Below are 13,829 nucleotides of genomic sequence, written 5' to 3' on the forward strand. Positions count from 1 at the left end.
TTCTTACCTTGGAGCAGATCCTACATCCTCACTGTTCACAACACCACTTAGAAAAGGGCAAGAAGACAGTTGAGCCTCCACACGCATCCAGCAGCAGAACATCTTCACAAGCACACAGTCACTCAACTGAATCACAGATGAGAAGTGCGAGGCTTTTTCATCCGGAGGAACTGCGCTGAGTTTTTAGTATTTTAAACTTCTTCTTCTTCGTCGTCGTCGTCCCGCTGCTGCTCCGCTCAGAGTCGCTTTAAACTCCGCATCTCCACCTCTCCGTCCCGCCCGGCTCCCTGCTTGTTTGGGCTGCATGTCAGGGGATTTGCTAGTGGACAGGTAATTAGTTGGTAAGCGGGTTAACCCAGTGGCAGAGTAGTAATCCACGCCGCCCTCCTCCCTCTCCTTCTGCCGCCTCTAAACAGAGCCGGCCTGCAGCGCGCTTCCTCTGCGCCTTTTACGCACAGGAGGCGCACTGCGTTGGCGATGGCCAGAGACACTGGGACACCGCTATGCTGCTCATATCAGTTTGGAATTATTCAAAAAACAAGTCAGGATTATGATTAAACAAAATGAATCATTAAACTAGATCCTATTTTACACAAACCCTGAAACAAAGCAGATTGTAACAGAAGAGAAAAAAACGGTTATCACTTTCAAATCCTCCACAACATCCAATACAACCCTGTTGAACAGACATACCAGCATCCACCGGGTGTGGCATCTCTCTGCGGCCAGGCTGGTCGCTGCTCTCTCTCCCTCCATCCCTCCCTCCCTCTCTTCCTTCCCCTCCTCCTCTCCCATCCCTTCACGGGACTGAGGAGTTTCTCTGAGTCCATGGCCTCCTCAGCTCCTCGTTTTATACGCGCACCCAGAGGTCCGTGCATGGCTCATTTACCTGCTGTCGGTGATTATTAGCCAGATTGCAGGTGGAAAAAGAGGCATCATCCTTTCAGCTGACGTGAAGCCGTCATGGTGCCACAGGACAGGTTTGGGTTACGGCTCTTTTCAAAGTTGACGCTGAAATCCACCCGGTCACCCTTTGTCCTCTCCATACATTATGAAGGAGGCGCAGCCGGCCAGCAGCCTGCTGCTGCTGCTGCTCGACTTACTGTGACACAGGACTTTATTTATTCAAATATAACCTTCTGATATCAATGATTAATAAGTCAGGAAACTCATCCTCACTCGTTTCTATCAGTTATTGGTGGATTACAGTTTTTCAACCTCTTAAAAAGCAGCTCCACCCTGACTCTGTTACAAGTTTATCATCTAAACACTGTCAACTATTAACCAGCCAGTTTCTGTATTTCATTCTGATACCACATATCTATACAATCGTTTTTATCACACTTAAATTAATGACTGTATCTCATAGCTGCTGCAGACATGGACGTATCATGGAAAAATGGGGCCTTGGGCACCCTGCCACCCCTTACAGAGGAAAACCCCCTATACTAGAAAGAAATATTTACATTTTTGTTTCCTTGTTATGACGCCTCTATGTAGTTCTGTCAGGGTTTTGTCCCTTCTGTTACATTTTGGGTCTTTCCTTAAAAAATATATTTCCCTTGTTCACCTTCTTGTCAAAACTTAAAAACGGATGAGGAAAATGAGATATAATTTAATATTATTCTCATAAAGGAGCTGGTCATCCACATGCACGAGCATAACGAACCTGACGCCAAATTAAACTGATGTTGAAACAGGAAACCTGCACAGAAAGAGGCTCGTTGGCCACACACCTATGAATATTTCATGAGATCATTATTGTCTGCCTGTGTCTGTCAAAGAGCATCATACTCCAGCATCTCATGTGCCGGGCCTTTTTATTTATTCATCATGATGGTTTTTTAAATGTATCCAATCCATTGCTGTCATGAAAAGTCAGGAACTTACCGTACACTTAAAAAAAAAAATAGTTTCTAGGTTTCCAACCAACTCCAGTAGTGTGGCATTCAATTTAATTCTTTGAAAGTTTTACAATGTGAAGAAAACATACTATGGAGGTCAGAACCCACCTTTATCCACACTTTGCCGTATTGACTAAATATCTATACAGCACATTATCATTTCAAAATTATATGTATAACAGCAGCAATGGGCCTGTTCTATATAAGTGTACCAGTGTGACATTGAGGCAGCATGTACAACACCAGGAACCTGAAGCTGAAGCAGCTAAATGGAATCATTGCTTTTATTTATTTATTTTCACTCCTTTGCTTTTCCTACTGACATGTCAAAATGTCTCGATGGACAGAATAATAATGTACTTTAAAAATGTTTTATAGGTTTGTGTCATTAAATTCTTATTAACATGATTTCATAAGTTAGTTTGTTTTATATATTTAAAGGTGAAGGGGTTTTACATAGGGCAAAACAGAAATTAAGGTTTGTACCTTTGTGTCTGAAAGACAGAGCTGCCATCTAGTGGCCAGAGAGACAAATATAACAATCATGACTAACTTCATTTTGTATGTGACTTGTCCCACAACATCCGACTAAATAAAGTTAAACTACTATATGTATATTTTTTAAAGAAGATTTTGAAAATACAAAAAATGTAAGGCAAAAACAGTCATTTTCTTACCACAGGTCTTGAGATGTTCTGACACCGCCTCATAAACAGAATAGTAACATTGACAGTTCAGGTTTATTTTTTTCTTGTTTTATTTCTTTCTCCAAGTTACAAGGGAAGCACATTTATTAATTTTTTGCCTTTAAAAAAAAAAAAAATCGGGGATATCTTGACTTGTGTCTTGGACATCGGGCTTAAAAGACAAAAATAAAAACATTCAAAGAAATTATAGGCATCAGATATATGTCTCATTAATAAAAAATACATAATACACTGATGAATCCAGATGATGACAAACAAGGCTGGAGAGTGGATTGTTCTTGTGACAACTGACTGTGTATCATGTCGTCCTACACCAACATATATTTGGTTACCGAGGCTAATTCCAGCCAGTTTAACTATTTAACAAATACATTTTAATGCCATGTCAAAACTGTGACATGCTGGTTTTAGTAACCTATCTTATTCTCAAATGAAGGTAAATCCTCTTGCAAGACACCGTGGAAGAGATCCTGATATCATTTAAAAAGAAAATAAAGGGAATATTATAATTAATTCAGGTTTGACTATAATCCTATTTTTCTCCAAAGAGAAAGAAATAGCCCATTTTGATGGTGATGAAGTAAGATACTAACTTACAGATGTTTTTCTTACAGATACAACAAAGTCTACAAACAGGTCTGAGGTGCATTGAGTGCACGCTGCAAACAAGTATCAGGCTTGGAGCCTGCAAAACACACAAGCCAGTGCACCACCAGGAAATTCAACAGTAAACTGTCACTTCTCTGTTAGCACCTCCTCCGCACAACTGCTGACAGACACATGAACCTGTTCGGGGTTAAATCAGGACCAAAGCGAAGAATCTGAAGAAGAACAAACCTGTGCTCTGAGTTTGAACTCATCGGAGATGGCCATGCAGGAGTTTGACACTTTGAAAACACTATTAATTTCACCATAAACACTTTATTTTCAAATCCAACCTGAGGAGGAATTCCTATGTGTTCTGCTTTTTTCGGGGAGAAGTATATGTATATAAAAAAATTAGGGCTTGAAGATTAATTATAATTTTGTCCCGCCATCTTGGAAAACAACAGGCCATCAAACAGCACGACAAAAGGACACGAGACAGCGTTGAGTGGTTGAAACAAAGAGCACTTCTGTCTCACAACGTAAATCTTCGTCCATGGAGAGATTTGCATAAGAAAGGGGGTGCAGGGGTGCAACACGTCTTTGGAGGATTTGATTCAACAAAGAGTCATCCCACAGACAAAGATGTATTAATTCTCCTCATCTTTACAGGACATAGTCTTCAAACTAGTGGGTTACATTAAGTATTAAACCATACATTATGATAGAATTCACCACCCGCAAAAAAAACTAACTATCCCTACGCAAGTCAAACACCTATTATAGTTCAACACAAGCAATAGGCAAATTTTAAGAAGTTCAACAATTCCACAAGGACCTGGGTAATCCCCCCCGACAAACCCCGCCCGGCTCACAGAAGACGCAGGCCTCCTCTTCATTTCTACAGCGTTACAGCTCCACAAAGCCCTACACAAACTTCACTTCTGTGTCATGCCACAATATACAAAGATACTCAGAGAATGACAAACACTTTCCTAAAACGGAGAGAAGGAGGAGGAGGAAGAGGAGCAGGAGGAGGAGGGGAAGGGTGTTGGAAACAAGAGGGATCAGGATCGTGAACCTTGTCCTCCACTTCTCCTGAGAAATCAGTGGTCAGTGTGACACGGGTTATCAAAACGCCATGATTCTTCCTGGATCACATGCACACACAGACACCCACTGGCGTTTTCTGGTTGATGCATCGGTTGTTTGACGGTGTGTGTGTGATGTGTCAGCAGAGAGGGCGTCTGCAGCCATGCCGTCCTGTGGCCCTCTGGTCCTCAGATCCTCGGGGGTGATGATTGTAAGGGAAGCTCCTCTAGGCTGTAGCGGCAAAAAATGAAAGGGGAAGGTGGGGGGCGATTCCACGCTCTTCTGAGTCTTGGGCCTGACTAGAAATAACGGATCGTGATCTTGCAGACATCTGTGAGCGAGTTGAAGGAAATGTTGAATAAAAACTACACAAAAAGAAAAACAAGAGCGTGTTGCAACAGAAAAGCTGATGAGCTGCAGGTTGTGGATCTAAAGAGGAAACCGGGTGTAAACAGTCTAGTTGTGTTTCGATGACAGTCCTGCTCCCCGCGCTGGTCTCACTGCTCAGTGCGAACTCCGCCGAGCAGTGTCACTGAAGCCGCTGAGGATCATGGGATTGAATGATGAGCTCCTCTCTGATCTGTCGGTGTGAAGGAGGGGGCAGGCGGTCGTGAACTCCTAAGTAAGGGTTAATATTCAGCGATATTATACTGCAAATCCTCGTGTAGCAATAAAAATCGTTTGTGTTGCTGTAAAAAATTGTCTTAAATATGAATATAGTACTGAGTTTTTCTGCTCTTTAGGAAATAATAGTCTGTTGTGAGGTGAAGTGGGGCGGGATCTTCCTCCCCTTCACTACAACTCCATGTCCTGAGCCTCGTCCTCCGAAAAGTCTGACATGGAGCTCTCGGAGGAAGAGTTGCCCTCTCTCTCCTCCTGCTCCTTTAGAGCCTCCTCGGTGGCGTACTTCTGGATGTACTCTGAAAGAGAAACACGACGAGGTAGAGAGATGGCTGACCATGGGATGTTCACAGTAACTTGGCAACAACCGAGCAGCTTCTTATACTTTCACAGAGTGTCAGGTGATTTCAGGTAGACCTCAACAGATTCATATTGTGTCAGACATTTCGCTCTGTGGTTGTTTTCCTTTCAGCTTGAATTGCTACAGTGGCTCCTTGCAAAATCGCAGTTGCATTATAGGACTGCAAGAAATCTAAATTGAATATTTTAATGAAAAACACTGAATTATTTTTACTTCAACAGTATATCCACTTTTAATAATTATGTGGTCAGAAGCTTGTGTGCTACCTTTAATCTTGTGTTTATAATCCTCTGGCCGGTGCAGGTACATGGCGGCCGCATCTCCGTTCAGAGGGTCGATGGGGTTGGGGTAGGCGAGCAGCTGAGGGAGGAACGACTCGAAGATGTTGGTGAGGTCTGGTGGATGTGGGGAGAAAGATTAGTCAGTACACAACAAATCAAATAAAGCCACACACGTTACAGCAAGCTGGACTTGCTTTCATTACGTAACGAGTCATCCTCTTGTGTTTACAGCTACATCTTCATCCACTAAAAAAAAAACATTGGAAAAAACTATTGACACATTATGGCTGTGGTTGAAATGTTAAAGGAGACAAAGGAGGCTGATGTTCAGGTTCATATTTCTATTTGGGTTGTTACTTGAACCTGTCTGATTAAGCCTGCTGTGATTGGTCAATAGCTTCCAGCTCATGTCAGAAATGTCCGACTCCGCTCTCACTTTGCCTGTTTTTTTTGGAGGTTCTCCTTCAATACCAATGAAACCCTCTCTGAAAGTTGTATCACTATTATTGTTGTTGTTAACAAAGTGAGTATGTTCACTACATCGTGTTCAGAGTCCTCTCAGCCTCAGCACCTTCTTATCTGTCACTATGACCTCAATACAAGAGGCAGCTATCACTCAAGTGTAAGCCGATTAAACCAAGATGCTCTGCCTGCAGCTCTACTGTCGACGTGCATGCTGCTCGCCTTGAGTTGATTTATTGGTCATTACTGTTTAACCGAGTGACTGGTATGACTACATAAGGGTGTGCTGCGATGAGAGCAGTGACTGTGACCCACCGTAGAGAGCTGTCCAAGTCTGGTTAATGACGTCTAAACACACCGTGCCTGACCTGAAAGACGACAAAACAAAACACCGTGACTCACACAAAATAAGAGCCTCACAGAGGTTGTCAAAGCAAAGGAGGGTGCAGAGTTTGGAGTGAGTCAACGAAACCAAACAGCTGAATATCATCGACAGCGACAATAAAGAAGAACTAAAGAGGAATAAATAAAGATGAATAGTTTGACTTACGCTTCATCAATGTTGGGATGGAAGATTTTATTCATGAATCCTGGGAAAAAAAGCTTTAATTATGATGCTGTCCTCGGTTTAACAGAACTTACAGTAAAGTTATATCGCTCATCAAGATTCAGCACAACACTTGATTCTTGATGATTATTTCATACCTATAGATGGAGATTTGAAGGGGTATTTATCCGGCAGGTCCACCCGAACCTTCCACACACCTTCTTCATATGCCGCTGGAAAAAATTGAGATTGATCAAAAATATTCTCCAAACTAACACAGTACTAAAAAAGCATTGTCCATGTTGTTGAAGGAATATACAGTATGGCATTTTGGAAAACACATTTATTAGCTTTATTGAGAAGGGTGAGATGAGAGGACTGATATTTTTCACAGGTGAAAATGTGGTAAGTTGGAGGCGGCTCTTACTTCCAGGTGGTCCATGGAACTTGACCACAAACTCGTTGAGTCCACTGAGGATGGTGACCTCGTGCTTGCTCTCAATGCTGAACATGTGGTTTAGGAAAAGGAGCACCCAAACAGCCGAAACACATTTCTAACAAAACATATTTCCATTGTGCCTACATTTCAGACTCTCCCCCTGTGTGAACTTGTCTGGGGCAGAAGTCAAACGTAGGATCAATAACGTGAGGCGGTGAGATCAATTATGCAATGGCCACTCTCAGACAACAAACAACCGCTCTCCTTGGCAACAAAACAACTTCACAATGAGTCAGGACGGAGGAACGTAGATCTAAAGGAAGAATAGAAACTTTTTCCACTGCACATTCCAAAATAATCACACATCACTCATTCATTCCATATTATAAAAAGGTACTAACATTAGAAAAGGGTCTATCAACAACCAAACATTGAGTTGCTGTGTGCATTGAGCGTAAAACCTGTGGACTGATGTAAACTTTCATGTTTCCAGGCCGATGACAGCTGGACAAGATGGAAGGTGACTTGGGCGGGAGGATGTGTCATAATTGCAGCGTGTGGCGACAGCAAGGGACGCGAAACTGAGTTAACTGTCTGACTGCAACACGGAAAGTCAGTCAACGGCCATGACACTGACTCTATGAGGCATGGAAATTTAAAACAACCGACGGAACTGTTACACCCTGTTTCATCATCCAGTCATAAATCCTTTTTCCATCTCCATCTCAACAATCTAAGCAAGGTAATGCTATAATGTCAGTTTAGATGACACAAGATAATTAACATTTTACAGATGAAGGTTTCAAGACCTCAGTCACGAAAAAGAAAATGTCATGCAAACCACTAACCAAGGAGAAAAGGTTGCTCTGAATGTGATGTGATGGCTCTAACAAATAAAACATCTTATAGATTGAGGCCTGTGCAGTAGAAAAGGCCATCTCTCTCTCTCCTGCCTTCCCCCGAGGGTTATCCATAGAAACCAGGCATATGCTCACTCAAGAGTAAAGTAAGTACACAAGGGAAAAGCTTTATTTGGACTAAGGCTCCCAGAGCACTGACTTCTCATGACATTGTGCTTCTTGGCTCTATGTCCATTTATGCAATCAAAAAAATGTAATGTCCTCACCTGCAGTAAACCATGTGGCAGTAAATCTGGTTCTGACTGATGTACATGTGTTGGACTAACAGTGATGTTTGTCAGGATGGTGACATACTGTAGCCGTGGCAAGAGGCCTGAATCAGCTGGTCTAATCCAACACATGTGATTTAAAGCCACAACATGAGACTACTCTAGATATACACACGGTATATTCTGTTGAACACCAAGTTTGGAAACTGTTGGAGTAAGATCCACAAATGTAAGAACTGCAGGATGAAATGTGTTTTTCCTTAGTGACTCCTGATGTCTATTTATAGATCTCTCATTCATATTTCATAATCACATCGACGAAAAACAAAAACACTTACTGTAATCTGACTTTCTCCTTTGTTTGTGTCCTTTTTAATGACAAGACTGTATGCCCATTACCACACCTTTTATAAATCTGCTTTAAATGACATGCACACAAAAAAAACTTGTACCAATTTACCTGAACATTTAATCTGCCTGAACTTAGACAGGAGGAAGTGTTAAAATATCCAATTAATACGAGTAAATCCTTGAATCAGCTCCTTTGTATTATTAGGTCAATTTGTCTGTTTTCAAACCGATTGTGCTCAACTGTTGAAAAATACTTAAACTTGCAATAATTAAATCAGAAATACTCTATTTACAGAGACACAAGCGTAACTGGATATCTTTGTTGTCATGGCTGCAAAAATATTTTTTTTCATTCACAATAACATATCAATATACTTCTGATTAATCAATTGATCGTTTAGTTTATCAATTGTGAGAAAGCAGGCCAGGCCCAGGCCAGGGGGGACGTCTTCAAATTGTTTTTTTTTGTCTGATAAACTGATCCAGATGACCAAACTTTACATAAAAACAGAAAACAACATTTCACAAACTGGTACGACATGGAATGAGCGAAACTATTATCGGTACAATATAAATCTTCTACGGACTAAATTGACGAATCAACAAATCGTCTAATTGTTGTTAATGACCCTGGAAAACAAAACGCCCTGTCCCCGCCGTGGACCTCACGCTCCCAGCCCCCAGTCCCCGTGCCCCGGACAGCACGCTTGTTGTTCCGCGATCAGCTGTGTGAAGCCCCGCCCCCTGCCATGTTCCGGATGGTAACAGGCCGACCAATCAGAGAGCAGCATCTCGCTGCAGGACAAAAACAAAACAATGCAGCTCACGCTGTCATTAAAGCGTTCGAGCAAACTTGGGTGCAAACTGCGAATAACGAGCAGCCACACAACGATACACACACGACACGACAACACCAGTCAGCTGCCAACAAATTAAAACACAATGTCGTCGGAAATCAAGCCCCAAAGAGAGCGATGTTAATAAAAATAATTATATTTAAAAAAGGACAACGTATCATTGGCCTTTTTCCCATCTCGCCTTTCGACAGCTCAAACCAACATTATATCTTAAGAATTTATTTTTTTACTGTAAAATATGTTGTAGACACGCAAACCGTGACTTATTCAGCAAAAAAACACGACGTGTATCCTGTTTTCAGTCCCTTTGTACCCTCCTGGTATTTAGGCCTCAATCTCTAACAAAGCACAAAGTATCAAAGTCCGTTTATATAATGGTATTAAACGTTGTTATGTCTATACTCGATCATTTGTCAAAGATCGTCTCTGTTACGCTCCAACGACCTCATTTGTTCGCTCGGTGATTAGCATGCTACACAGCTAGCTTCGCATGCGTTAACGGTGCTGAAAACACAAATACGCGGACGTGTCTTTCCGAACGAGTGTTTCCAAAATGTAAAGAAGCCCTCGACAATCCCTCGCGTTGTGTTGTCAGTCCGATGGGAAGGTATTTTTACGGCCAACGGGCAATCGCATCGCCCCCCCCCCCTCCCCGAGCTAAAGCTAGCAACGGCCAACAGCTAACACAAGAGTTCGCGAAGCCTAGTTAACGTAGCAGCAGATTCCACTGGTGATAACAATTGGATGCTAGCAAGAAGAAAAAAACACACAAGTAATGTATTAGCATGCTAACGTTGGCTAACTGGCAAGTAACGCCACACGAACAGCAGTTGACGTGTAGCTCCCTTTGGCTATTCGGCTAACTTGGGCGAGCTAACGTTCCAGCTGTCCCTGTACATCACGGGGTTGAGGGGGTTAGACACTTTTTCACAAGATTGACTAATCTCTCCCAGGCAGGAAACACACACTATACATCACGACAACATCCAACACGGAGAAACTGAGCGTTTAACCCCCACCAGCGCAATGACACTGGCCATAAAAACAAGACGAGCCTGTTAGCTCGGGTTATTTCGGCTTGTTTATGTTCAGGGAAGGATACAGTTTCACCACGTCGGTATCCATTCGCCTCTTGCCCGGACTTGGAGACGACATGTTGTTTTTTCTGTTGTTGTTTAAAGAAGTGATCTAAAAAATACTGCGACTCTCAGCGTGGACGGACCGTATCAGCAGCCTCCCCGCAACGTCCATAAACAAGACACCATCGCCCACTTTCTTCTGCTCCTCTCACCGTGGATCTCCAAGGACTCGTGTGCGCTGCTCTCTACCCACACTTCTCGCGTCCTGTCCGGGGGACTCTGCTGCTGCCAGTGACATCAACCTCCAGCGACGGGAGGAGGGAGGGCCCAGGTGCAGAAGCACGCGTCACAGAACTCGACTGCTGCTCCGTGTCGGGCGTTATCGTCAACGCGAACACCACCGCTGTGCTCAATCCTGCGGGGATTCACGTTTTAAACACGAACCTTTCCTCTGGGTCGTTTTTTTAAAAGCAGAAGCTCAGCATAGAAGGCTCAACGGCGAGGGTGTGCTTTTCTATCACGCACGGATCTATGGTGAAATGAGCTTATTTAAAATGCAATAACAAGCACACAAGGCCAAAGTTGGGTTTTTCTCTCAGTGACTCTGTGTCCACCAATGCTATGAATCATCATATGTCTTAATAGATAAATAAAAGTTGTACCATTAATAAAATAAAGGGAAAATTATTGAAATGTGATGGACTGAAGCCAGATTTCAGTCATTACGTACCAATCCATGCACTCAAAATATCTGGAAAGCTGCAGATGTACTGTGATTGTTGTTCAATTGCCTCATATTGCCATTGTGTTTCATTATATTCACATTCTATTGTCTACTCTGTACATATGACATACTAATACTTTTCTGTTTGTCAAGGTGGGATACCTCCTTTTTTTAGACATATTGTAAAGCCCATTGAGGACGATTTGATTTTCGACTGGAAAAATTTGTATAATAATCATCATTGAGAACAGAAGTACAGTATACTTGTTAATCCATTGTTTTCAGACAGAGCATAAGTCACTGAAGATCATCTCACAATTCTGTTTCCATGTCCGGTAAAGTCAACTTGTCTGAAACCTGAGATAATTGTGGTCATCACATGACCTCTTGATTCTCATAAAACATCACCAGCAATGTACCAACACCTTTTGTTATACTGATGTAGTGGTGTGATTCATCTCAAACTCAGGTTCTACAGCCACACGGAGCCGAGATGAGAGTCGTTGATGTCACATGATGTAACTGTAAAAAAGGTGAACACGATACAAAACCTTGGCTTGATACGTATAAAGTGTCTGCTGCCTGGAATCACTACACATTGAAGCAAATACCACATTGTTAATTGTCTGAGGTGTCAGACTTCCATGTCCCTCATGCTGTAGTTTAGTCTGTAGATCTTCATGTTAGTACAGTCAGTGCTGTTGTCTGTGTAGTGGTGTCACCCTTGATGGTGTCTGTGCACCACACCACTCATCTCATTCCAGTTTGACAATTTAAAGGTCTCGCTCCAAACGTGGAACACTGAAGACCTCAGACAAGTTCATCATGTTACCAAACTTCAAAGGAATCCTCATACAAACTTAAGTTGTAATCAGTCAAGATTCTTAGATTCTGAAGGGGCAGGTTTGTGGAGAACATATTTTGAGGGCAAACTTTTGATTGTTTTTGTTGCTGTGTGTGTATTTGTGTACGTTAAGTTAAATACGTGTGCTTGAGGCAGATCTCAGCGGTATCTCAACACTGTCATATGAGGTGCAGGGACTCCTGCTAGAGATCCATCCTTCCACAGATACCAGCAGAAATATTTAAGATAAATTAAAGAAAGTCAAAACAAAGAACACCGGGCTTAATGAACTGAAAACCACTGCTCATACTACAGAAAGAAGGAATCTATCCTCACTAAGTTTGAAAAAACTAATATTTGCTTTGTTTCCACCTAATAGTTTTCTCTTTGATCAACTTTGTTCTACAACCATTAACATATCTATAAGCTATGTAGTACTTCCATATATGTATCTGTTAATCTTGATTTGTGATTTGTGTCTTTTTTTCTAAAAGAGAGATTTCATGTTTGCAAGTTGAAAAAAACCATCAAACTGAACTATGTTTACCTTGTTTCACATGGAAGATTAAAACAAGCTTCGCCAACATGATTTGTAGCAGAATCACTGGGTTGTCAGCTGTAATCTTCAAACCATTGAACAAACAGTGACTTTGAATCCCCCAATCACTCTAGTCAATGAAAAGTCACTTGAATGAGATTGTATAAAGTGCTGACCTCCAGAGATCCATGAGTAGATCACTGGATGGAACAAAAAGTTGACGACTCATCACTCTGTCATTCTCATTACCGCAGCTGCAGCTCATGATTCAGGATTTTCTTACTGACTGACAGAGAGTAGGAGAAGAAGTCAGTGCTGGACATGTCACAGTCTACTGAGCGACTGTCTGTGTGAAGTAAGGATATGTTTCCTGGGTGACTGAGATTCTTGTAACCTATGTAAACCTTGAGTGAACCTGCTGATGTGAAGCTGTAATGCAGTAAATGTATGAAGGAACATCGTGTACCCTGTGAAACATGAGGTACTTCTAGCTGAATGATTGGTGCACTGCTATCTGAACAGACACAGTTTGCAAGAGTTATTTTACTGTGACAACCTCAGGGTCTGGACAGGCACAGAGGGCCTTAAATGTTAAACATTAACACGAGTACATGCACACAGTAACACACAGGCTGCGCAGTGTTAAAGTGTCATGTTAAACATTTGAATTGCAGGCAAACAACACAGATAAGACAAAGTAATGATATTAATATACATTAATATTACCACTGAGATGAGTCTGGACTATCTGAGATGAGTCTGGACTAACTTTTATTTGACCACAGCCTGTGAGAACAAGTCGTGGTAGCTTTCTACAGGTTGATCGATCTCTCTGGTCTGTTTTGCTCCGTCGTCCAATCCCAGTGAGCTTCAAATCCAGATTACCACATGTCAGCAAAGCAGCCCCTGAAGATCTGGGGGAAAGGTTGACACAAATTTGATCAGAAGGAATCTCTTCAACCACATGTATATCGCAAGAAATTTATTATGCTTTATTTTTTCTCTGAGAGTTTAGAGCTAGATGTACTGCAGCAAGCAGACAAATTACCGAACATAAAGTCAGTGATGCAATAATAACTTGGAGACAAAATCAAAACTGTATTTAAAAACACAAAGAGCTTAATTACCATATTTTCTCTTACATTGTTTGTAGCCACACCGAAATAGTTTCTAACACTGCAGAAGCTTTGATTCTCTATCTAGCTTTTGCTTGCATTCTGGATATGTTGTACTTATCAATGCAAATTTGTGTTTTATTTTAATTTTAGAAGTCTGATTTAAATGTGCGTGTTGTGGGTTGTGTCTTGT

General features: G+C 41.8%; 1 protein-coding gene across 1 annotated transcript; it reads right to left on the reverse strand.

The window, feature by feature from the left end:
* Positions 1 to 3,512: 3,512 nt before the first annotated feature.
* LOC128444118 (ubiquitin-conjugating enzyme E2 H) lies at positions 3,513 to 10,727 on the reverse strand. Its single transcript, XM_053426425.1, has 7 exons — positions 10,439 to 10,727; positions 6,988 to 7,064; positions 6,719 to 6,793; positions 6,564 to 6,603; positions 6,329 to 6,381; positions 5,537 to 5,665; positions 3,513 to 5,208 (listed from the first exon to the last, which is right to left on the reverse strand). Exons 1-7 carry the CDS (start codon positions 10,489 to 10,491, stop codon positions 5,084 to 5,086), a joined length of 552 nt encoding a protein of 183 aa, XP_053282400.1. The 5' UTR covers positions 10,492 to 10,727; the 3' UTR covers positions 3,513 to 5,083.
* Positions 10,728 to 13,829: the final 3,102 nt, after the last annotated feature.

The sequence above is a fragment of the Pleuronectes platessa genome, chromosome 7, assembly GCF_947347685.1.
Source record: "Pleuronectes platessa chromosome 7, fPlePla1.1, whole genome shotgun sequence".
Lineage (NCBI taxonomy): Eukaryota > Metazoa > Chordata > Actinopteri > Pleuronectiformes > Pleuronectidae > Pleuronectes > Pleuronectes platessa.